This window comes from Epinephelus lanceolatus, chromosome 10 (assembly GCF_041903045.1).
Source record: "Epinephelus lanceolatus isolate andai-2023 chromosome 10, ASM4190304v1, whole genome shotgun sequence".
Classification (NCBI taxonomy): domain Eukaryota; kingdom Metazoa; phylum Chordata; class Actinopteri; order Perciformes; family Serranidae; genus Epinephelus; species Epinephelus lanceolatus.
Genome location: NC_135743.1, coordinates 33,847,479 through 33,872,187, shown reverse-complemented (window position 1 = coordinate 33,872,187; position 24,709 = coordinate 33,847,479). Strand labels below are relative to the sequence as shown.

Here is a 24,709-nt window from a genome sequence, read left to right as displayed (position 1 = left end):
ACTTCCATCTTGCAACTTTTCACACATGCCATGGCAGTGCTGAAATAGATGAGGCAGGGGACCGTCCAGCAGATGGTGTTAATGCAACACTTGTGGATGCCAACTGCTATTAAACTCAACAGAAGGGGAAGAAGTTGGGCCAAGGCCAGTGGTGTAGTGGAGGGTATACGCAGGTATTCAGGTTATAGCCACCTATTTTCCTGATCGTTTACAGTATATCCACCTCGGAATATATAGGAAAGTATATCTACTTCCTCCTTTGTAACCTACCCATCTACTTTTAGTACATCCACCTAATGAACTACAACTACACGGCTGGGCAAGGCTATTTACTGAAGGCTGGGACACAATCTTTGACTCCATGGGAGCAGGGGTTCCCACACATTCATTTATTTGTGGCAGCCCACCACAATTAAAACATCTGCTGCCACAAACAAACTTTCTATTTTTGGAGCTGGACCATTCATTATGAGCACTATTGGATATACATTTGGTTATTTACAGCACCACAGTGTCGGAGTGCAGAGCACACTCGGGGCAGAGACAAAGCAGCAGAATGTTAGGCACATTGAAAGTGAATGAAACTTCTGCTCGGTCTAAAAATTTGCCTTCACTTGCAGTAGTGATGTGAATTGCTGTGCCGAGGCTTCGAAGCGTGTGTCGAGTAATCCAGGAAGTGTTTCCGCGATGCGCGTATCGAGGCTTGTGTCGTTTCAGACGAGTGACATCATTGGTGACGTCCGAAGCCTCGCTGGCCGGCTGTACCATGTGGTTCAGATCTATATATACAAACCACTAAGTGTAATAGCTTTTTTTGTCCAGTAGATGGCTTAGTAGAGCAAATGAAGCATCAAGAAGCTTTGCCCTTGAGTGAACCAATTTGATGAAAAGCTTCAGTGCTTCATGAAGCTTCATCTGCCCATCACTAACTTGCAGAAGCTGCTTCTCTCCAATCAGATCAGCTCTGAATGGTTCGACAGATCAATCATCCACCTTGCCAGTCAGAAACTGCTGCTGAGGAAAATAGAACTGATAGAGAGCTATGCTGTGTTCACTGCCCAACTGCTGAGGCCTTGGTAAGACAAATCAACCGTACCCATGTTCTATTATGGTGGGCCACATATTGAGCCTTTTGGCAAGTGCAGACCAGATTTCATTGTGCATGTGTGGTACCTCATTGATATGACGCAGTGACTTATCTTTTTAACCTCCTTGGGGCAACGCTGGACATACGTGTACACAGCAGAGGACATCATGCATTTTTTTTCAGGAACATGGCAGACAAGAAGCTGTTTTTGTCTAGTGCCAAAGTTCTTGTAATTTGTTACATGGTCAACAATTTTGGTGGACAAGTAATGTTTTTATAATCTACTTTAATCAGAAATACACAGATTCAAATATGTCATCAACAGAGTCTTGTGACTGGTTCACTCGCTCCATGTGAAAGTGTCTTTTGACAGATGGAAGTAAACCTTCATGTGCTTGTCCCTGAAATATTATTGCTTTTATTGACAACACAGTCATACCAGCATTTCCTCTGAAGTGGTACTTGGACTTAAGATGGGAAAGTGGCGGTACAGATTTCCCTGAACATCGATCCCCGTTCCTACTAACATATGACCGCATGCAGGAAATGTTCCTCAACACCTCAGGGATCTACTGCAACCTGGGGCTACTGGGTAGGGGTGCTTACTGATGTATCAACCTTCTCAGAGAGAAAATTTCACACATAGATTTAAGGTTTAAGGTGTGGCTGTTAATATCTCGGCTCGGATCAGTGAACAGCCCATTGCGTTTAATTATTTATTTGGGCACACTGACCACAATTGTAGAGGGTGTCTAATGAATAGCAGGGTTCTCCTGATAACAGAGCAAAGCACACGCCGCCCACTTAGGTGATGAGATTGCAAAGAACACTCTCTCTTAAAATGCCATGCAGTCCTAAAATAAATGAAGTGACAAGCTGATGACTCCTCCTCAGCTGTAGCTAACCAGGCCTGTGATGCACATACACACAACATCCACAGAGTAAAAAAAATAAAAAAAATTCCATTCTCCACCCTATAATCTGAAAAGGAGCCGCAAGAGTGGGACTCTAAATTTGGGTCGAGAGTGTTATTTTTGCTCTCATCTTTGTGTATTTGCCAATCCAGTCTTTTTCTGTTTAGTTGGGATGTGTGTGCTTCTCAGCAGTGCAACTCTGCCCTTATGTGCCCTGCTCCTTCGCAAAGTTCAATTAGTGACCACAGCACCACAAACCCTGAGAGGAATGAACAATTAAGCGATCAAACTTTTGTGCCTTGCCACTCAGACTGGAGCCAACCTCAAATATGCAGCTTCATGTGAAAGTGACAGTATGTAACGTGTGTGTGTGTGTGTGTGTGTGTGTGTGTCATCAAAGCAATGAATAGAAGACAGTTAATGACAAGAAAAATACAACCAAAAGACGCAACAATAACAAAATGTGCTACCATCAAATGCGTCGCTGCATTGACGTTTATGCCTCAGTAGTTCACACGAGTCTAGAATGTGTATTCAAATAGACAGCATGTTTGGGTAACTTTTATAGCGTGTGCTGTCTGGCACCGACGCTGCTTTCAGTGAAAAAAGGCGACACACAGACACACATCAGTGAGAGGGAGAGCTAGTCAGAGCATAGGGTCAATGTGTGCTGTTGTTTTCAGGGAAACAGCCCTCAGCGGTAGCCAGCGGCGGGAGAGATGCCTCATCGAGGTGAATGCATCCGCCTCGTAAAAAGCCATTCGTACAGTGTCCACCCTGCATTAACCTCTGTTCTGTATAATGGCTGTGGGTGGCAGAGGTGCGCACCATCCCTTTCAGGAGTGAGAGGGATAAAAACAGCTTTGCGCTCGTCACTGTACACAAGGATGAGATGGAAAATAATGATCCCTCTCCAAAAGGTCAACACTTCTGACGTCAATGAAAACAAAAGGCAGCTACTGTGGGTGGATTTGACTCCTTTGCTGTTCAAAAAAACACATATACAATGATGAAAATAAACTAAAAACAAGAAAAGGCAACTGGCATCTAATTATTTTACACTACTTCTGTACCATTATAAAGAAGAAAAACAATCAAGTGCTGTCACTGAACAGCTGCTGTGCCAGTTTGGATCTGAATTTAGCTGACGACACATTGGACGGCCTCGTGCTTTTTGGAGGGGGAAAACAGAACTTGTAAGCGGGTTGTTCCCAGATTTACTACATTTAAAAAATCATTTTGATCAAAATGTTGAACATTTTTCAATAAACCCAGGAGGAACTGGTTACAACCACTAACTTTTCTTCTCCTCAGCATCAATCCTGGGCATCCACATCGCCTTTTATAGAAAACAGCTCAATGCTATTGCCATGTCTTTGGTCATCTCTGTCCCCATAGAGATTTATGTTTATTGTCTGACTGTCAACTGCGGAGTCAAACTGGAACTGCCAGTTTCTTTTGAAGGGCAAACCCTTGTTGATTAATAACTGGAGGAAATGTACATTACTAATGTAATGACCTGCAGATGCAGTGCTCCCTGTGGGTTCAAACTTTAAACATCACCCAAAGTCATTTTGACACGTTACAGTGGGAAGAGCACGGGTGTAAATAATAAAATGAGCGATGGCTGAATTCCAGTTAGCTGCTAAGTGTCACGGTCCTCGTATTGTGTCTGCTTGCTAGTTGTCACACTGTCATAACTTAGTGGGACACTTGAGTAGAACGAACCATTCTTAGGAGCTGTGTCCACCAAAGCGTTTTCCTGAGGCCAGCGATTTTTTAAAAATCTTTTGTGATAGGAGCACTGTGTATTTACAATATGCTAAACAATACACAGTAACGCCAACAGCATGACAAGCATCTCCTCTGTGCTGTGCGCGCACACACACATGCACGCACGCACGCACGCACGCACATCACAGAAGGTATGATTTTCAATACTGTCACAAATACAGATGCTCCTCTTGCTATTTAACTTATGTGGAGATGTTGTGTAGAAGCGATGTAGTGCAGTGTTGCAACTATAGTCTAGTAGGAAGGCATATTAGGAACACCTAAGCCATGACATAGCTACATAATGCAATGACATCTATCACTAGCAGTTTAGTTTTTACAAAAGAACGGTCATCTACTGTATACCTCAGTAAAATGTCAGGAAGATATAATGAACCAATGAGCTTCTGCATTCCTTTTAGCATCATATCAGCCCTTGAGCATCATATCATAGCTACCAGATGCAACCAAAGCATACACTGTCCCTCTAAAGCACACTCAAGCTCTTCTACCCAGGCTCACCTAAGAAGGAACACTTTGGTGGACACAGTCCCTTCATGTTATTATTAACAAGTGTACTTTTTCCACTATGACAAGTCACAATGTCTGTGGAAAAGACCAATCAGTAAAATTACCTCAAACATATCTTAGGCATTTCTGTACTGCAATGTGTGACCGCTTGTCAGCTGACACATGCCAATGCTAATATTTCTGTAATAAGCTCATATCTGCCTGGAATGCTGTGAAGAATGAATCCATGGAAAACAGAGTCTCTGTTGTATTTAATTCAGAGCTGATTTTGAAAACTCCAGTCATATACATATTTGAGGCATATTACAAGGAACACCTCACGAGACTTATTCAATGTGCTTGAAATACTATTTTAACATCATCTCCGGCATATTCTCAGAGGCCAAAAGAAAACATAAACATCACAAAAAGAGCTGAAGGCCTTTATCACATGTAACTAATGACATTAACATCTACATAAGAGTGTCCCAGTGAGACACACTTGTTTGTCCACAAACACAACAGGACCCTGAAATAAGAACACCTGATGCTGCCTCTCTTTGCATTATTCATTACACCTGTGCTTTTCCTGCCATGACGTGTCAAGAAGTCTGTCCGCGTGGTGTTACTGTGGCTACACTATCAGCCTGATGAGTTCTGAATGTACAAATATTAAATTTAAGCAAAGTAACTTCCAAAACAAACTTACAGCAGCGAGCCCTGTATCAGCTCACTGTATCAAGTTTGTAAGGCTACCCTGCTACAAAGGACAAATAAGTGCAAACGGATCCTTCTGGTCCTTGAGGTGAACAGTGAACAGTAATATGACCTTGCAGAGAGGAGGTGGTGAGATCGTTCACAGTCCTCTGCTGCCACTTAGTGGCAAAATCATGTAAAGCAGGTGGAAGGACAGGTCGCTGACAGCATTTCTTTTTTTTAGCACACTCAACAGTGAAGACTTGCGAATAGGGAGAATCGCAGGGGAATGAAACATCTTACCATATTTGTCTCTCAGACCCACTGTGCATCGGAATACTCCACCAAAGGCAACATCTTCCCCAAAGATGACTGCAGATAAAAACACAAAATACAATCAGTGATAAAACAGCACATTTTTTCAAGATTGTGATCATCAGCATGGAAGAACAGGATAAGCAGGGATATTAAAGCACAAATTTTAAAAAGTCAAATAACATGAGATGGGAAAAAAAAAGATAAAAAAAACAAACAAAAGATGTTAGATACCTTAACATCTTCGAAAATGGTCTTTGAAATGTGACAGCTACTACTAGTGTGTGCAACAGCCACAGCGTGTGCCCTTGCGTACAGCACATGTGGGTACCCAGTAGGGCTGCAACTAATGATTATTTTCATTGTCAACTAATCTGTTGATTATTTCTTCAATTAGTCGACTAATCATTTTATCGAAAAATGTGTTAAAATGTTGAAAAATGTCATGACAAAATGTCAAAATTATGTCATCTAATGTCTTGTTTTGTACTCACGCCAAAGGGTTTTAGTTCAACGTCATGGGAGAGTGTGTAAAGCTGCCAATATTTGAACGTAAGAAGCTGCAATAAGAGTATTTTGGGGTACTTTTATAGTACTTTTATATGAACAATGCTAAAATAGTCACCAATTATTTTAATAATCGATTAGTCATCGATTAGTCGACTAATTGTTGCAGCCCTAGTACCCAGCTGTACAAAACAAACAAAAAAAAAGCACCAGCTTGCCACTGATTGGTTACAAGGTTCGAGACAGTCTGCGACGCATTGCCCATGATTGAACAGGCTGAATCCCTTGCAACAACCCGACCTGAGCAGATATGCAACTGAGTCATTCAGACCACTGCAACTTTTCTCTGCAATGTCCTGAAACCGTTTCATTGCGTTTGTAATCTTTGGTGTGAACTGGCTTTTAGACACCTAATCGTGCAACATTTCTACCCTTTATAAGGAACTCAGAACATTACTTTGAGTAACATGAGTAATTAATTCTATAAAGCCCAGTTCAGACCAACAATTCGCGACGAGACAAAATCACTTTAGAATGTTGCAGAGTAAAGTTGCAGTGGTGTGAACCGGCCTTGATTCAAGCCGGCTGATTGTGTCACCTGCAACTCAGCTGGTCAAATCGCTGGCGGCTGGTTTTAGAACATAAAGCACTTCACCTGTTTTAACAGCCAATCGGCTCATAGTTAAGTCCGCTGGTCAAGTCAAAATGACTGCAGACAGCGTGTTTGCTTGCAGCGGGAGGTGCTCCATCCCCGCCGAGCCCCCTGTTTCTATCCTTAGTGTGTGCAGGTGTTGGACAGCGAGTCGCTGCTGCTTGCTGTATGTGCTTATGCCCCCTCACACACACTCATTCTCATGAAATGATTAATTGTTGGTGGTTATTAATATCATTGTGGAGTATTTATTATGAATACAGTCCATCTGATGCTTGTTTTGTTTATGGTTTTCACCGTTTTATCACTACTACAAATGCAACTGTGGCCAGTGTCTCACTATCACCGTCCTCATTCATATCTTAAGAAGCTATACATCATATTCAGCTACAAAATAAGCCTGAAAAGCGGGAAATCAAAACCGAAGTACAGAGAGTTGTTGCATAGAGATGATACACTTTTGGTCTGAACTGGGCTTAAGGATGCAACACAAGACTTGAACACTTGCTAAAAAAGCACTTTACCACAACTGCCTACACTTAATTCTACTGCACTAATTGTACCATAAGTTCATCTTCTTTTAGAGGTCCTAAAAATCTGTTAAAATGCAGTAACACACTGCCAAAGAAGAGCATGTGTAACTTACACAAGATTTCCATTTCTACATCATGATGTTCCTGGACACACAGTCATCCAGCGGTGACACTGAATCTTTTAATGAGACAATCAAATCTTTACAAGGTGCATATTTTGTTAGATTTATCTGACCTGTAAATACTTCAAGTGTAAAGCATCCTATTGTAGTCCAACATTTTGCATGACTCCCATTTAGTCTCACAAGGCTATGAAAATGATTTAAAGGGCCAGTGTGTAAAATGGGTTGAAAACCGTTGAAAACAGGGACATCAGTGGTCAAATTCTAGATTGCAGGGCTCACTCACTCACCCCTCCCGTCAGGTAAATGACAGTGGCCTCGTAGGGACAAAAAGCCTTGTGCAGACATGAGTTTTTAGGAGTAGGTCTATCTAACGACGAGGTGAATGTTTATTTAGAAATCTAAACCGTGTTACGATATTGTAATGAATCCCTCACGAGCAGGAGACCAGAGGAGCGTTCGGGAAAAAGGCCAGTTTATTTGAGCACTCCAAAAACTCCAGTAACACTCCAGGGGGTAAAAGACTCCGTCCCAAACTCTGACTCTTCTAGCGTAACACACACACACTCCATACACACATTCTCGTTTACGATACCTAGCGGGTACCCCCTCCCTCTCTGCTCCACCAATCTCCAGCCCGCACACTGACTGACAGCGTAGCCTGTAAACAGAGCTCAGCTGTTTATTTAGCCTAGCGATATCTCCGGAATATAGTAGCTGCAATGGACGACTTTGAACGCGATTTTGAAGAGTTTCTTGTAGCGGACACAGACCCAGAGCCATACCTGTTTGAGCCGGAGCATACAGATGAGGAACTTGGATACTGAGCGGGCGAGAAGAGAGGCTGAATCCTCCGCTCCCATTTTGCTGCACAGAATAGGATTCGGTGCTACCATCGTTGGGGAGATATATCATCAGGAGGAAAAGCGCCGCAGAGAGTGCATCACAAGGAGTGAAGTTGCGTCTTCTTTTCCTTGCAGATGACGGTTCGGGTTCATTCTCTCCTGTTGCGTGGTAAGTGTGGTCCATTCGCAAACTTTATAACTAAAAAAAACTTTCACTACTCTGTATCGACGAACTACTAACACTCTCTGCTGTTTCCTCCTCCTTCTTCCTTCCTTCTGCTGTCTTCGTTGGCTTATTTATACAAATGAAATGCGTTCTCTGACTGGCTGGATTGTCCGCTCGGTCTGCCGTACATACATGGCGGCGCAAGATGGCGACCTCTCTAAAGCAAGGCCCTTGCTATATATATATACACAGTACAGGCCAAAAGTTTGGACACACCTTCTCATTCAATGCGTTTTCTTTATTTTCATGACTATTTACATTGTAGATTCTCACTGAAGGCATCAAAACTATGAATGAACACATGTGGAGTTATGTACTTAACAAAAAAAGGTGAAATAACTGAAAACATGTTTTATATTCTAGTTTCTTCAAAATAGCCACCCTTTGCTCTGATTACTGCTTTGCACACTCTTGGCATTCTCTCCATGAGCTTCAAGAGGTAGTCACCTGAAATGGTTTCCACTTCACAGGTGTGCCTTATCAGGGTTAATTAGTGGAATTTCTTGCTTTATCAATGGGGTTGGGACCATCAGTTGTGTTGTGCAGAAGTCAGGTTAATACACACCCGACAGCCCTATTGGACAACTGTTAAAATTCATATTATGGCAAGAACCAATCAGCTAACTAAAGAAAAACAAGTGGCCATCATTACTTTAAGAAATGAAGGTCAGTCAGTCCGGAAAATTGCAAAAACTTTAAATGTGTCCCCAAGTGGAGTCGCAAAAACCATCAAGCGCTACAACGAAACTGGCTCACATGAGGACCGACCCAGGAAAGGAAGACCAAGAGTCACCTCTGCTTCTGAGGATAAGTTCATCCGAGTCACCAGCCTCAGAAATCGCAAGTTAACAGCAGCTCAGATCAGAGACCAGATGAATGCCACACAGAGTTCTAGCAGCAGACCCATCTCTAGAACAACTGTTAAGAGGAGACTGCGCGAATCAGGCCTTCATGGTCAAATAGCTGCTAGGAAACCACTGCTAAGGAGAGGCAACAAGCAGAAGAGATTTGTTTGGGCCAAGAAACACAAGGAATGGACATTAGACCAGTGGAAATCTGTGCTTTGGTCTGATGAGTCCAAATTTGAGATCTTTGGTTCCAACCGCCGTGTCTTTGTGAGACGCAGAAAAGGTGAACGGATGGATTCCACATGCCTGGTTCCCACTGTGAAGCATGGAGGAGGAGGTGTGATGGTGTGGGGGTGTTTTGCTGGTGACACTGTTGGGGATTTATTCAAAATTGAAGGCACACTGAACCAGCATGGCTACCACAGCATCCTGCAGCGACATGCCATCCCATCCGGTTTGCGTTTAGTTGGACGATCATTTATTTTTCAACAGGACAATGACCCCAAACACACCTCCAGGCTGTGTAAGGGCTATTTGACCAAGAAGGAGAGTGATGGAGTGCTGCGGCAGATGACCTGGCCTCCACAGTCACCGGACCTGAACCCAGTCGAGATGGTTTGGGGTGAGCTGGACCGCAGAGTGAAGGCAAAGGGGCCAACAAGTGCTAAACACCTCTGGGAACTCATTCAAGACTGTTGGAAAACCATTGCAGGTGACTACCTCTTGAAGCTCATGGAGAGAATGCCAAGAGTGTGCAAAGCAGTAATCAGAGCAAAGGGTGGCTATTTTGAAGAAACTAGAATATAAAACATGTTTTCAGTTATTTCACCTTTTTTTGTTAAGTACATAACTCCACATGTGTTCATTCATAGTTTTGATGCCTTCAGTGAGAATCTACAATGTAAATAGTCATGAAAATAAAGAAAACGCATTGAATGAGAAGGTGTGTCCAAACTTTTGGCCTGTACTGTATATATATATATATATATATATATATATATATATATATATATATATAAAAGCATAATTATAAGGCTACGAAAACCAAACGAATTTTATTTTATAGCGATTATACACTTACATAAACATATTAATGGGTAGAATAATCAGATTCAGATTTGACAATAAACCATGCCAAATATTACACACTGGCCCTTTAAAAGGCAGTGCTTTCTTTCATAAACTTAAAGATAACTCAGGTAAAATGGCAGATTTTCACACATTTCCATCTAATAACAGCTATAAAGTTTCCTTTCCTGTCTTAGCATCCTACCTGCTGTTGGATCACTGGCAAGAGTGTTGTCCAAGGCACTTGTAACCGACTGGAACAAGTTCATCTTCTGGGTAGGACCTAAAGAAAAACATTTTAAAAAGGACTTGTCATAAGCAACAATTCATTACTGTGCATTCGCTGAACACATTTGATAAGTGATCACACCAGTTATTGCAGGAAAGGAAATCCACATTAAAAGGAACCTTGGCACAGATTCACAGCCTTCAATCAATAAGATACACACTTCTTTGTTGAAGAAAATGTACACATGATTCTTGTGGTTTCGCAGGACTGGGTTGTTTTCCTGGAACCAGTTAAAGTGCATTTTTGAGTGCCAACATCCTGGTTGTATTCACTGTAGTGATGAGCTCATGTGCGTTGGGGGACTATCTCAGAGTATGACAGATCATATAATCACCACTCTCTTGTGTGATACAGTCATATCAAAAGTTATTTGGTGCTGTCATGCTACAATAACCAGATACACCATGCAGTGCTTTCAAATGGATAATATGCCAACATTGTTGATAAACCTATTTGGCCATTTCCCTTATAGCCTAATAACCTGTTCAGTTACTGAAATTGAAAATGTTTTGTAGTCCATCTTATTAACAATGGCAGCATTAACATGTTAAAGTTGAGTTCTGTACTACCTATAGTTGACCAAAGTTACTCCATACAAACGGCAGTGGGTAACATGGTTACAAACGAGATAGCTTACTTTTAAAGTGCCCCTCTTGTCAAAAATGTGTGTTGTCACTTTACTTTTACAGTATCTTCACTGTGCAGAATGATGTGTGTGGAGAGTTTAGCTGTCGAGGGAGGTTTTCACACTCATCTGCTAAAGGGGGAAGATTTCTCTGTTCTCACCTTAAATCTCAGTTTAACACCCAGTTAAACAACAAGATTTTAATGACATCACAACTAGTTTTGAAACCAATCATGGTCCAATATCCAGCTTAAATCTTTCCTCACTGAATGTGCATTGGAAGTTTAAATTGTCCACACCACACTTGTTTATCAGTGAAGTAGGAAACTTATTATGTTTGATAGTTTCTCTTTTTTAGATAAACAGTATTTTGCATATTCATAAATCTGTTTTCTCAATGATGAAGGAGAAGGGGTAGATATAGGTTTAAGGAAATTCAACTGACTAAACTTTTTAGTTAAACAAAAACCACATTAGACACAAGTTATAGTTATTACAAGCACAGTGTAATTAAGATATACATCTGAAGAATGTCTACTGGAGACCTTTAAACAGTCAGGTGCAAAGCGTTAAAGGTGCACCGTGGTTAAATGACTATCCAGTTTTGACAACTGAATAGATATCGCAAATACAACCCATATATCCCAACTAGACACTGTCCACAGTGCTGTTAAGTGACTTTACTTTTTAACAGCTGAACTGTTGAAACTTCCAGAGCTACAGATATGCATATCTGTCCTGTTGGTGTTGCTAACGTTAGCCGGCGCGCGAGCCACTCACCATATTGTGTCGGGACGGGGTCAGGCTGGAAGGTAAAGTGCGAGGCATGTCTTCGTTGTGTCTTTGTACGGGAGTTAGAGCTCGGAGACAATTTGAGCAGAATGGCCCCAAACGAGCTGTGAGCCCCAGTGCCAACACCGGAGATGGAAAGTTTCGAGTGTGCACCTCGGACGAAGAACCGTGCAGCGGCCGCCATGACTGTTGTTATGCCTGAGCAGGAAGGGCAAAATGAATCAACGTGTGAAGATCGTCTATTAATGACGGAACATCATCTCTCAGTGGAGGAAACTGGATGGTTATCTAGCCGAAATCCCGCTCCATTTATCAGTCTTTTTTTAACGTGACAGTTTATACTGGGGTTTGCTATCAGAATAAATTCATTTTAGCACCGGGTGAAGTTAAATCATTGTCATGGTAGAATTTAATAATACTAGCCCACAGGCTTACGAACATTACACTTGGTAACATGTCTTTGTATCACAGATTTAAGAGTTATTACAACAGATATTCGTTTAGCTTAGAATATTATGGGAAAAGCTGTAGAGAGATAGTCGAGAAAGCGAAACCGAGGCGAGTTTACTTAGGGAAGGGGACGCCGGCTTTCTGTAGTTGCCAGGAACAGTGGCAGAGTGAGACCTCTTGTTTCTGCTCCTCCATGCCAACCTCAGGAGCACATAGAGGTTGTGATTGGTCCAAAGGGAGGGCGGTGTGCGTGGTAGAGATTTTGGATGCGGCCTAAAGTGGTCATGCTACACGCTGTACTCCTGTGCCATATTCAAATCATTGACAAGAAGCAGTCTCTGCAAAGTCTTGGGTTTACGTTGTCTGCATCAGCTCGACAGTGCACGTTAACGCCACATATATATAAGTGCTTAAGCCCTGTGATGTGACCAGAAACCCAGGCAAGTTAGCCACCGATTGGGTTTTGATGCGCGTCTATATGCACTGTTACGGTACGGGTGCTTGGAGTAGCCAAAAAAAAGTAGAAAGACTCGAATTTTGCAATAATTTCTCACAGAAAAAAAACGACCTTATTACACATTATTTAGGAGGGAGGAGCTGCCTTGGACAGGCGCTGGGGGTTCGGTGCCTTGCTCAAGGGCACCTCGGCTGTGCCCAGGAGGTGAACTAGCTCCTCTCCAGCCATCAGTCAGTGCTGTGCATTAGGGCTACTTCTCAGGGAAAGTCATCTAAAAGGGCATTGTAAAATATTGACAATTTCATAATTATCTTACATATAAACTTTTCCTGAAGAGGTTTGCTGATACTCTCGAGAGTCCTCTTCAGACTGACATTATGACCATGTCAAGCTGAAGTTGCATAAGTGTTGCAACACATTTTAAACACGTTATATTTATCATATTTTACCGGAATAAAAACGTTTCGGCCTGCTTAAGAGGTTAAGCTTGTCATTTTTATTGAAAGATGGGATTTAGTAACTCAAAACAGCAACAAGATGGTGCTGTTCTCTACCTAAATTCCGTAACAGGAAAATAATGTGAAAATAGCCAAAATGATCCACAACTTGTTTCCTTAATTCAAAAGAAAAACTGTCTCATTAAGAAGGAAATACTTGCATCATTTGTCGGTTCTTTAAAATCACCATTGAAATTACTGAACTCACATTTCATAAAGCTACTATGTTCAAGCATAAGCAGCATTGTTAACTGCAAAGACGCAGACCGGGATGCAATTAAGGGTTTTTTTTGTATTATTTTCACTGGAGGCTAATTGTCTTCAGTGATTAATGTATTTTATTAATCCCAAAAGTATTTCTCTTTCAGAGGATTGGAAAAAAATAAAGGTCATACATGCATTTACTTATTGGCAACTGAAAATAAGTAGAAAAAATATCCCTATGATGTTTATCTTTAGTGTGTTTTTTGGCATTTTCATCCAGTTTAAAAAGTGTTAAAATAGCACATGTTGCCAGTTGCATGTCCTTGTTATCAGCTGACACAAATAAACCAACAACTCCTGAGAATATAGTATGTTTATTTGACTATGCTGTATATGCTTACACTTATCATCAAGAGGACAATAGCAAATATGAAGTAATATAATGATTTTGTTTTAAAGCCACAAACATACAAACATAGATTTGTTAGTTCTACATGTTACAGAAAATGTTATTGTATTTAAGTGGTTAAGGAGGGGTCTTAAGAAAAACAAAAAACAAAAAAAAAACTAAGAACTATAGACATCACATTTCTCAGGACAGTTAGGTTGACGACTTTGCGCACTCTGCAACATCCAACTTCCTGCCGCTGTTGCACATCTTGGCCAGATTCTGTAAAAAGCAGAAAGGAGAGTTATTATTTAACTCATGGATGGAGACAAAGTCTAAATGTCCACAAACTAAGTCTCACATTAGCTGCTCTGATGATGCTGTTTGGAGACTGGAGGGCTGCGAGGTCTGTCAGGATCTTCTGGAGATCACTGTTACTCGGACGTTCTGAAACACGTGAATGGAGTACAGGTCATTGTCACATAATGAAGGGCAAAGTTGGCCTCCAAGTACACAGTGTGAGAAGTGTGTGTGTGTGTGTGTGTGTGTGTGTATGTGTATACCTGGTTCAGGTGATGCCTGTGGCTTCAGCTGCAGGTATGGGTGCTCCAGCAGCTCTGCAATGGAGATTCGCTCTTTGGGGTTTCGTACCAAACAACTCTGGAAAGACAGACAATAAAAACTGCTTGGTATGTATTTTAAATCTCCTCCACAACACTTTTAAGTTAGCCTCTGTTAAGTCTACGAACTTTAAGCTAAATATGCATCAATATTAGTGTACCATGCAGCAGTCTGTAGACCAGAATATGGTATCAGTGTGTGCTGAACCCTTATTTAATGTTAACAGTAATAAAAATTGTTGCCAAGTACATTTCCTAATCTGTTAACAGTGACTGTCTGTTTCAACCTCCCTCCTGTTTATTGTTTTATTATGGTAATTATTTGACTGCATTAGTGTTGCACGGTATACCGGTACTAAAATAGTACCGCGGTACTAGAGTATTCCAAACGGTACTATACTGCATTTAGAAAATACCAGTACTTTTTAAATTGATTCAATTCATTAATCTATTGAATTCATTTATGCACACAAACGCCTTCCCTGTTCCTATTGGAGCACATATTCACAAGTGGTGTATATGACAACACCTGTATCAACATTTACAGCTGGTGCATGTGAAAAAAGACAAGAGAAAGTCTGCCTCGCAAAGGGAGACAACACGAGACAACACAAACTTGGTGAAACATTTGAGCAACCAAACCGTGACGTCTGTATCGAGGTACTTACCGAACCATGATTTTTTGGTACCGTTACACCTCTACTATTTATTGTTCTAAAGGTTTGTACCAAAAAGGACTTTTCCTTAGGAATAGTACCGAAAAGTATCGAAATTGATATTGGTATCGGTACCGAAACAAAGATTTTGGTATCGTGACAACACTAGACTGCATGTACTGCATCAAGTCTCTATACAATTTTTCCCAACCTAGTTATTTATTTATTTATTTAAGTTTTACAACACTCAAACACAGAGGATGTAATTGGGATTCTTTTTGACATACAACTCAAATTCCTAAAAACGTTTGGACACTGTGTATAACATAAACAGAATGCAATGATTTTCAATTATATTTAGACATATATATATATGTAATTGAATAAAGAACAAAGACAAGATAGTTAAGGTTTAGTCTGATCAGGTAAAACAAAAGACTGGGAAAATTTTTGAATGCTGAAAAAACATTTTAAAAGTAAAGAAGTTAATTGTCGTAACTTTTTTGCAATCTGGGTTGTATGTCAACCAAAAAAAAAAAAAAAAAAAAAAAAAAACTCTTTTATTCTGATGTAAAGTTAATTACTTGATATTAATTTCATAAAAACAAATAATTGACCTGCACCTCCCCCAAAATAATGAACTTATTCATATCATTATTTTGTGTCTCAGACTGAAAAGATTTATTTCACTTTGACTGGCGTTTTTTTTTTTTTTAATATAAAGCAGGAAATTGAAACAAACAAATCAACCAACGAACTTACTGTATAGTATACAGTCCTCATACATTTTATGGATACAAAAGTGCAAGCCAAAAATGTGTTTTAAAGGGCAACTGATCTGCAAGCTTTTATACAAACATTTACATCCATGACAGACTAGTAATGGTCAGAATTAACTGGTTTACCTTTTCATTTCAAATGACCTTTCAAACTCTAAATACCGAGACTTGTGACATTAATTTTTGTTTTCACATCAAACTAATAAAGTTTAGTTGTGGTCTTTCACCTTCAATACATCCAGCAGATCCTTCTCCGAGATGTCAGGGAACTCAATCATGTGTGAAGGATCGATTATGGCGTGCAGCTTGGCAATCTGATTGGTGATGCTTTGGAATGGAGTTTTCCCATAAGTCATGCAGTACAGGATACATCCGAGGGACCACACATCACCTTTGGGGCTGATCTTTGGGGAGGAAAAAAGAAAAAAAATCAGAAAATGTTGTCACCACTGTGTTGCAATTACAAATGATCGCTTATTGCATTTAATTGATTTGGAAAGAATACCTTTGAGCGTGCTTTTCCTGAGCGGGATGAAGTGTCTTTGATGGCTTCAGGGGGCATATAGTTCAAGGTTCCAACCTGTGTTTGACAAACAACCATGTATTAGAGCCCTTTCCACCTGAGTGTAGATCTAATACAGCTTAAATATATTTATATTAAAATCTCTATTCTCTTCACAGAATTGTATGTACTTAAAACAATACTGTGGCTGTTGCACATACATTAAGTTCTGTTTCCATGAATGCCACTACTACACTATGTGCCTACATATTTCATTATTAATCATTTAAACTGAGCATTGCCACTAGTGTAGATAAGCAGGCCATCAGCGCATCTCTACAGATTTGCATTTGAATGTCATTTGTTTTTCAGCTAAGTACTTACAACCCAATGACCAGCGCTACATGTAAGAGACACACAGGTTAATTCAGTGTATGACATCAATCTTACCTGTGAGTCTTTCATAATGCTCGTTACATCTGGTTGGATTCTGTTTGCGATGCCGAAGTCAATCAACTTTAGGGAAGCATTCACTATGACAAAATTTGCTGGCTTCAAGTCACTGTGGATGATGCCTGCACAGAAGACACGGAGGACATACACAGTACATTTAGCATGGTTATAAATGAAGATCAATTTAGAGTGCTGTTAAGTAAACAACACTGAGAACGGATGAGGGAACAGTAGTGAGAGTCATAGAGAAAGCGAACCGTGTTTGTGGATGGTATGGACGGCCTCCAGCATGTTCTTCCAGTAGAACTTCCTCTCCAGTGGATTCACAGTTTTGCGGTTTCGCAACCAAGTGTTCAGATCCAAGTTTCCACACTCCATCAGCATGTAGATGTAGCTGTTGGTTATTTCACTGGGAACACAGATACAACCGTCACGGCATTTGTAACAGAAATCATAATTGTAAGCAGACCTCAAAAGCTGTTGTATGAAAGACTTTATTTCTTTTTTGGATACAAGTATGACTGAACTGCAGCAACACCTCAACTTTCCAAAAAGACAGATGGCAACATTTTCATCTTAACAAGGACAAAACTGTTCCAGGGTTCATATAGAGTTCCTTAATACACTGTTTTTGGACATGGCCATGTACTCACTAGTCATAGAGCTTGATGATTTGATCGCTGTACTGCTGCAAGTGGTTCAGATGTTCAATCTCATTTTTGTAGCTCTCTATTGTCTGAGCGTCAGCCTCCTCAAGGTCGACATACTTCACAGCAAACAGCTGCTTTCTGTGATCAAGGACCTGATAGACCTGAAACATACAGAAAATAACAAGCCTTTGATTACAGTTGCAAACAACAACAGGAGCTGCAATGTTATATGGATTCTGTTAGTGTTTTACCTTGCTGGATCCACCACGACCAATCATCTTCAGTATGAAGAACTGTTTGCCCTTAATGGTTATGGATTCATTTGAAAATGTAGTGAGGGACGCCTATAAGGAGATGCAAACAACAGGTTAAATGTTTCTCTTGTGTAGGTAATTCCTGCATTTCATACTGCAAGACAGGTTAAACTGCTCTCTTTATATGTCCAGATGTATAGTGCTTTTCATCTCTGCTTAATTATTGTATTCATTCATGCTGTAGGACGCAGAAGAGACAGACATCTTCTTATCATGAAACCGAATTACTTTATTTGGTGGTTGACACTTTCATTATCAGTAACATCTCACACACACACACACACACACAAAAAAAGCTTTACAACTGACTAAATGTCACGTACTGACTGTTCTTGACACTGTTGTAGCCTTATCAGTTATAACATGTGTTTGTTTTCATGGAAAAACTTGGATGCATGTAATATGTTGTCCAAGTCTAAAAAATGGACTTTGCATAGAAGATAACAGCACATGTAGAGCATGAACCTGCTGTACCTGTGGAGTTTGGAAACATGGTGGCTGGTTTAGTGGTGTAGATGGCTGGTGAACAGGTCCAGCTCTGTGTGCTGCCACTGCAGAGGAAGACACCTCAGGGGCCCTCCTTGCAACAGGAGTAATAAAGCTGAAGGAGAGAACGAAGGAGGTGTGACTGGGTAAATTTTATGAAAATACAAGAGGCATATGAGGAAACGAGAAGTTCTTTAAAGCAAATTAAGTGCTAGTGATTACACTGCAGACCAGCAGACACCTAAGTCAAGACGATACCTGTTGGCACTGGGGTTTCTGTAGCCATTTGGCGTCTGACAGACTGTTTGTGGATTCAGTTTTGATGGAAGATGGACGGATGGAGTGGGGAGTGACTCGAACACACGAGGAACAGGTCTGGGCTCAGGAGGTGTTGTGCGTTTATCCTGTGAAGAAAATAATTCGGAAATATTTGATAAGCAACAAGGTAAGGTTTTCAGGGTAAAACTAAATTTGGTTAGATTAATAAATGTTTTGAAGTGGTCATAAACAAAAAGAATCAATACTATGTCAGAATGAGGGCAATACACTACAAATTGCTGTATGTAACTCTAGGAGAAAAAATAGTTGTTGAGTCATATTCCCAAGTCATCAGAAATCCATGCTTGGTGATTCCATCTGACTACCAACCCAAAGTGTCACTATCTGAAGACCTGGGATGAGACTTAAGAATCAACTTTATTTTTTACAGAGTTATATACGGCGCCTTTATCCTATTGTCGTATCTATAGAAATTACTCTTTGTCAACATGGTGACAAATAAGAGATTAGGAATGTAAGTAGTAAAGAAAGAATGTCATCAGACCTCTGGAGAAACCTGCCGGTGTATGAGAGTTGGAATCTTCCACTCTGATACAGGCTCCTTGCTAACAGGTTTAGGCTGCTCCACTGACCGGTTCACGGGGACCCGAGCAGGAAGCTGAACTTCCTGGTTTCCCCCAAAAGTAGACACACTGACTGGAACACCTGTTTGCAAATCTACAAGAAAAACAGTAGAATTTACAACCATTTAAATTATAAACCAAGTCCAAGTCAGTGCTGTATCCTCATCAGTGCGACTTGATGAATCTCTACCTGCGGGATGTTCCTCCTCTCTGGGGGGCACAAGCTGTTTCACCCCAGCTTTCAGGTTACGCATGGCCATCTCCAAAAGCTCGGCTGGCCTGGCATTTAGTGCCTGGGCTTTGTGCAGGATTGAAGTTGCTTTGATCAAATTACCTTAAAAGGACAAAAAAGGGGAGGAAGACAAACAGATATTTCACTATGTTTAGTCAGTGAATTCTTATCAGCTGTGAGAGAGCACATCTGTACAAACAACTAACTATTCGTTTTAAAGCTACTAATTTAAATGATGCCGAAAGCAAACCTGTATGTATTCAATGAAATTTGCAATTATAACTGTGTTACTGCATGCATTGGGTCTGTGTCCGTCTATCCCATAGACAAGATATCTGGGAACTAAAATGAAAACAAAGCCATTCTACCTTGAGAAACCTCAAACTGGGCATGTGCTATGTGGACAAAGGCAAAGCCTTTACAGTTGGATCTTGCAACTATAAAGTGGTCTTGGGCTTCATCTGGATCGTCGATCCTTTATAAGAGAAAGACAAAAAGAAATTTGAAATTTATGTAATTAAAATTAAGGGCTGAGCTTCCAGGAAAACACTGAACATTTGAGTTTATTGGATAAATGCTCTATTGTGCTTTTTTTTCCCCAGCATATGATTACACGTTGATACTGCAGTGGAAATGGTCATAATCTCATGTAAATACACACACCACAAAGTCTCATAACTGTAATGCAGATTAAGTATTTTCATCCACACTCACCCCTTGAGTTCTGCATATCGGACAAGTATTCTGGCACAGCTAGCGTTTTTGCTGAACTGTCTTATTGGCAGCCTGGAGAAGATTTTCGAATAACAGTACTTGAGTTTATTCAGGAGGTTGATGTCTGTGTGAGGGTTGCCTCTTTTCTCCAGGCTCATCAGATATGTCCAACACGATTCGGGGGAATTTGTATTGATGATCTGTTCGAAGTTGTACGTTACATCTGCCAGGGGAAAAACTAAATGTCATCAGAACAGCCAAAACACCAAATACACATTGTTCACAAAGTTTTATTGCCTACTCAACAAACTGCAAGACCCTCCAGGGATAGCATACTGTCGAGGCAATATAGTACCTTCCATTCTGGAGGTGTCCCTTGTGTCATGTGAATGAAGGAGTGTGGTGGTGGAGTCCACAGCTGCCTGGTCCTCCCATGGGTAATGCTCTGGACTGGCAGCTGGTGGCTGAGAATATAGTGATGTAAGAGAAAGTGATCACACCTCTTTCTTTAACTTTAGGTGAGCATCTGCACTTAACAGAGCCCTGATAACAAAAACCACACCATGGTGACTCTGACATTGCTAGACCCAAACTACTGTAGCTTGTTTATACTCACTTGAAGATCTCCATCGACAGCATTTTTCTTTGAGGACGACAGCCCGAATGCCGGGTTCACATTTGAACCAGATGTTTGCCTGAAACAAATGAAGTTTCAACAAAACATACAACACTTATGATTGAAATATACAAGACTTTGCTTGCAGAGTGAACTAGGATGTCACAAATCACAATCTTCTATTTCTCACACATTTATTACGCTGGTGTTAGTGCATGTTAAATAAAATATGTGGCAGATTGTTTGTTTTAACTCATAAAATGAAGCAAACCATTTGTGTGTTCTCCATTACTGTTTCCTAAATATGAGTAATTTTAAGATCATTATGATCATATCCTATTTACTTTGGCAACAATACTGTTTTTATGCATTACTCCCGAAGATATAATCAAATTTAACACATTTAGAAACAAACGTAAGAATAAAGAATTACCTGGACAAACTGGTGTGAATTGATGAATCATTTCTCTTTGAGGGCTTTCCATTACTGTGGTCATCATCATCATCATCATCATCCTTTTCTGGGATAGAGAAAGGTACAACGGGAACTCTCCCTGGCTGGAATACAAAAGGTCACAAGAAGAAAGAACACAACTTCAAAACTTCAGACTATTCTGGTAATTAAATTCATGCAATGTTTGAAAACACAATCAAACAAACAAACAAATAAGGGATGAAACGAAACGCTCACCATGCCAACTGGTCTCTTACGATGAGATCCAGATCTCCAGCCTGGTAACTGGTCATCGGATGATCCACTCAATGGCTCTGTGCTGCAGGGCAGAGATCAACATAAGATGTCATATTCCCTAAATCAAACAGAGGCCTTATTAAATGTTGAAAGTTGTTTTATTCTTACCCTGAAGGAAAAATGCTGGAGAGCTGCAAGTCGCCTGTCCCGTCTGATGTTCGGCATACTTTTTGGAATTCTGAGCCTTTCTTGATAGAACTTTGCATGTTACTGTTTGACAACACTGGCAAAGAGAAACACAGCAAAATGTGAAAATCAGACAATGATAAGTTGGCAGTGTTACAGCTTTCCAAATTGCTGTATAGCAGACAAATAATCTAACCATAATAATAAATGGAATAATAAATGAATTAATACTCACGTGGTACATTTTCCTTATCCTGTGAACAGAAGAGTTGTGTTTTCCCTGTTTGCATCCTTTGCCAAGCAGCCTCCAGCTGTTCCTTTGGTTTGGCACCCAGTTCCATAGCATTCTGCAATATGTAAATGCCTCTCTTTGTGTTGCCTAGTAAGACAAATACAGCAGACATTAAAATACTGCACATAACATGCCATGAGAATTAGTTGTATTTATAAGAGCCACAGACAAACCTACCTTGAGAATGTTCAAACTGTGCATGTGCAATGTGAACAAATGCAAAGTTCTGGCTGTGAGATCTTGCCAAGTTGAAGTTGGCTTCTGCCTCATTGACATCTTGAATTCTAATGAAAGGAAAACAAGAAAAACACACTAGGGATAGACTGATATGGATTTTTTAGGGCCGATGCCGATACCGAGTTTTTTTCCATCACCCTTAGCCGATGACCGATTATGGACTGCCGATTTTCTTGAGCCGATATTTGGGGCCAATACTGCTTTTGCTCCCTCAATTTACATAAAAAAAAAAAAATGACACAATGATAACAAATATTACAGGTCTCAAGTTTAAAATAAGAAACATTTATTGAACAGTAAAAAATACTAAAACACGATGGAAAGTTGAGGCAGAACAGGTAGAATATTATTATTATTATTATTATACATTCAAATAAAAAAAAGAGTTCAATGCTCTTAAATCTTCCAGTAATGTCTGGAAGATTTGATACAATGATACAAGTAATAACCTTGGTTACTCACGCTTTCAGCTCTGCAAATCTGACCAACATCCTGGCATAGCTCTCATTCTGACAGTGTTTTCCCAGTGGCATATTGGAGAATACTCTGGTGTAAAAGTCAAGTAGTCTGGTGAGGTGGTTACGATCCAGGTGAGCATCCCCTTTCTTCTCCAGGTCCGTCAAATATGAGAGGCATGACTCCGGTGAGTTTGAGCCGATAACCTGGTTAATATTGTCCGTGTCATCTGTAACAAGAGCAAGGTGTCATGAAGACTTCATGAAGTATGGACATATGGATGCTGATGTATATGGATGTTACAATGAGAGAACTCCATTACCTTCATTGAGGTACTCTTTAATTTTAGTGAGCTTTTTATAAAGCATAGCAAGCTGCTGCTTTCTGTCTGTGTGCTCCTCTTCCTCCATCTGAAATTGAAGAGTGGATACATAACATTATGCATGATCACTTTAACGTGGATATACAGCAAGAACACCAAAACCCCTTTAAAATAATGACAATTTTGTGATTTCTTACATGGTATTACAATGTGCATGAGTGATACGCATGACTGACTTCAGAGCTTTTAATAATCCTTACAAGACACTGCGCCAAATCGGCAATGTTATGAGTGACATTTAATATACCAGCAAGGATGTGGTGAACCGAGTAACGCCAAGAAAACTACAAAAAACTGTAACGTTACGTTAAGTTAGCACAATGACATACTGCTTTGTGGGTCGCGTATTCCCCTATTAACGTCTAACGTTAATAACTTTATTAAAATTCCTGGTAACGTTAAGTTAACGTTACGTATAATTGCTGCCTAACGTCAAATTCCAGACAGATTATTGGACACCGTTCTTCCATCACAAAAAGTCTTTCGTGTTTACAATCTGAATTAGCTCAGTTAGCTAGCTAGCTAACATGTTGTTAACGCAGTTGTTAACGCTAACTAGGTGGACGGCTCGGTTCCGATATGGGTCACGCAAAGTCAGAGGAAGGTAAACGTGTATAATGGCATTTTCCTTAACATAAAAAAATATATTACATTTCAACAGGCTCTCACCGTGTTTACGATGTCTTTAATCCCGTTTCACTTATGGAGCACGAAAAAGGCTCGCCCTCAACTGCCAGTTTTCAAATATGCCACTTCCGTCCCAGGCGTGTGCTGATTGGATAGTTCTTCTTCTTCATTTCGTTTAGGGCAGGTTGCAGCTGTTAATTATAATGTCTCTACCGCCACCTACTGTACCGTATGTGGTATGTAATCAGTAATTTTGTCCCTGCATTAGGCCTACCTAAAATCATAAGGTAAACAAAGTAATAATTACGTAATACAGAATTGATAATAATTGAAAGAAGCCCAACTCATTAAATTCTAAAATAAAGTGACTGGTCTTACGTTATGAAGTTGATTATTATTATTATTATTATTACTTCCTCCACCCACTGTAGAATTTGTGTTGTATAAACCGACTGCTAACATTCAGTCATAGTATTACATTCATATGCCTACAGTATCATTTACATCTTTGGACCAGGAACATTTGTGACACATATTTTGTTAAATTAAATCACTTAATGGGGGGGGGGGGGGGGGGGGGGGGGATTTTTGTTGGGATAGCATCACCATGTGGCCAGTTATATAACACTTTATATTTTGGATGTTAACTCCTGAAACAATGAATCAACCGCAACTATTTTGGCCCAAATAGGTTTTCTGCCATTTGAAATGGTTTATATAATGGTTAATATTGTGTGGCATCTTTAAGTTTATACTGATGGCTTAAGTTTTTGGGAATGACTCTCTGATGAGTCTGTCTTTGTAAAGAGTTTGTAAGCGTTAATCAATGGTTTAATTAATCATCATCGTCATCATCATCAGCTAACTCTTAGCTCTTTAATTCATCAGGAAAATAAATGTGTTACCACTTAGTATCTGGAAAAAGGCTTTGGGGCTTTATGAACAAAATCAATTTATAAAAAGCATAATAGTATTTATTTATCTATTAATATTTATTTATGATTTACTAACATTTTTTTAAAAGTGCAGTTGACTGATGAGCGTTTGCTGGTGGCTAATTGGTAATTGCAAAACTCAAGACTTTTTTTTTTTATCACACACTAACATTTCTAACTG

The 24,709-nt window shown here is 40.1% G+C and overlaps 2 protein-coding genes across 2 annotated transcripts in view; both read right to left on the bottom strand.

Annotated features, from left to right (window-relative positions):
* The window catches only part of bckdhb (branched chain keto acid dehydrogenase E1 subunit beta), a 71,530-nt gene extending 59,508 nt beyond the window's left edge, over positions 1–12,022 (bottom strand). Inside the window, exons 1-3 of the mRNA XM_033639803.2 lie at positions 11,791–12,022; positions 10,302–10,379; positions 5,284–5,352 (exon numbers count right to left, since the gene is read on the bottom strand). Coding sequence (XP_033495694.1) covers positions 5,284–5,352; positions 10,302–10,379; positions 11,791–11,986 — 343 coding nt within the window. The 5' untranslated portion in view covers positions 11,987–12,022. The remainder of the gene's footprint in view (positions 1–5,283; positions 5,353–10,301; positions 10,380–11,790) is intronic.
* A 1,746-nt stretch (positions 12,023–13,768) lies between these two features.
* On the bottom strand, positions 13,769–23,717 carry ttk (ttk protein kinase). The gene is made up of 25 exons (XM_033639928.2): positions 23,636–23,717; positions 22,907–22,994; positions 22,591–22,813; positions 22,069–22,175; positions 21,835–21,978; positions 21,582–21,696; positions 21,414–21,495; positions 21,156–21,280; positions 20,723–20,801; positions 20,462–20,570; positions 20,107–20,329; positions 19,761–19,867; positions 19,351–19,494; positions 19,082–19,254; positions 18,517–18,662; positions 18,247–18,373; positions 17,710–17,802; positions 17,462–17,619; positions 17,066–17,217; positions 16,806–16,930; positions 16,359–16,433; positions 16,081–16,257; positions 14,362–14,458; positions 14,160–14,245; positions 13,769–14,080 (listed from the first exon to the last, which is right to left on the bottom strand). Exons 2-25 carry the CDS (start codon positions 22,992–22,994, stop codon positions 14,012–14,014), a joined length of 3,024 nt encoding a protein of 1,007 aa, XP_033495819.2. The 5' UTR covers positions 23,636–23,717; the 3' UTR covers positions 13,769–14,011.
* Between the last annotated feature and the right edge of the window lie 992 nt (positions 23,718–24,709).

Bases quoted from the DNA above. Each gene is read 5' to 3' on its own strand.
- ttk (XM_033639928.2), bottom strand. From the start codon at position 22,994: ATGGAGGAAGAGGAGCACACAGACAGAAAGCAGCAGCTTGCTATGCTT. The intron at 21,979-22,068 runs GTAGGTTTGTCT...TTGTCTTACTAG, and splicing joins ACAGTTTGAACATTCTCAAG to GCAACACAAAGAGAGGCATT. The intron at 16,434-16,805 runs GTAAGATTGATG...TGTCAAACACAG, and splicing joins GCATTATGAAAGACTCACAG to GTTGGAACCTTGAACTATAT.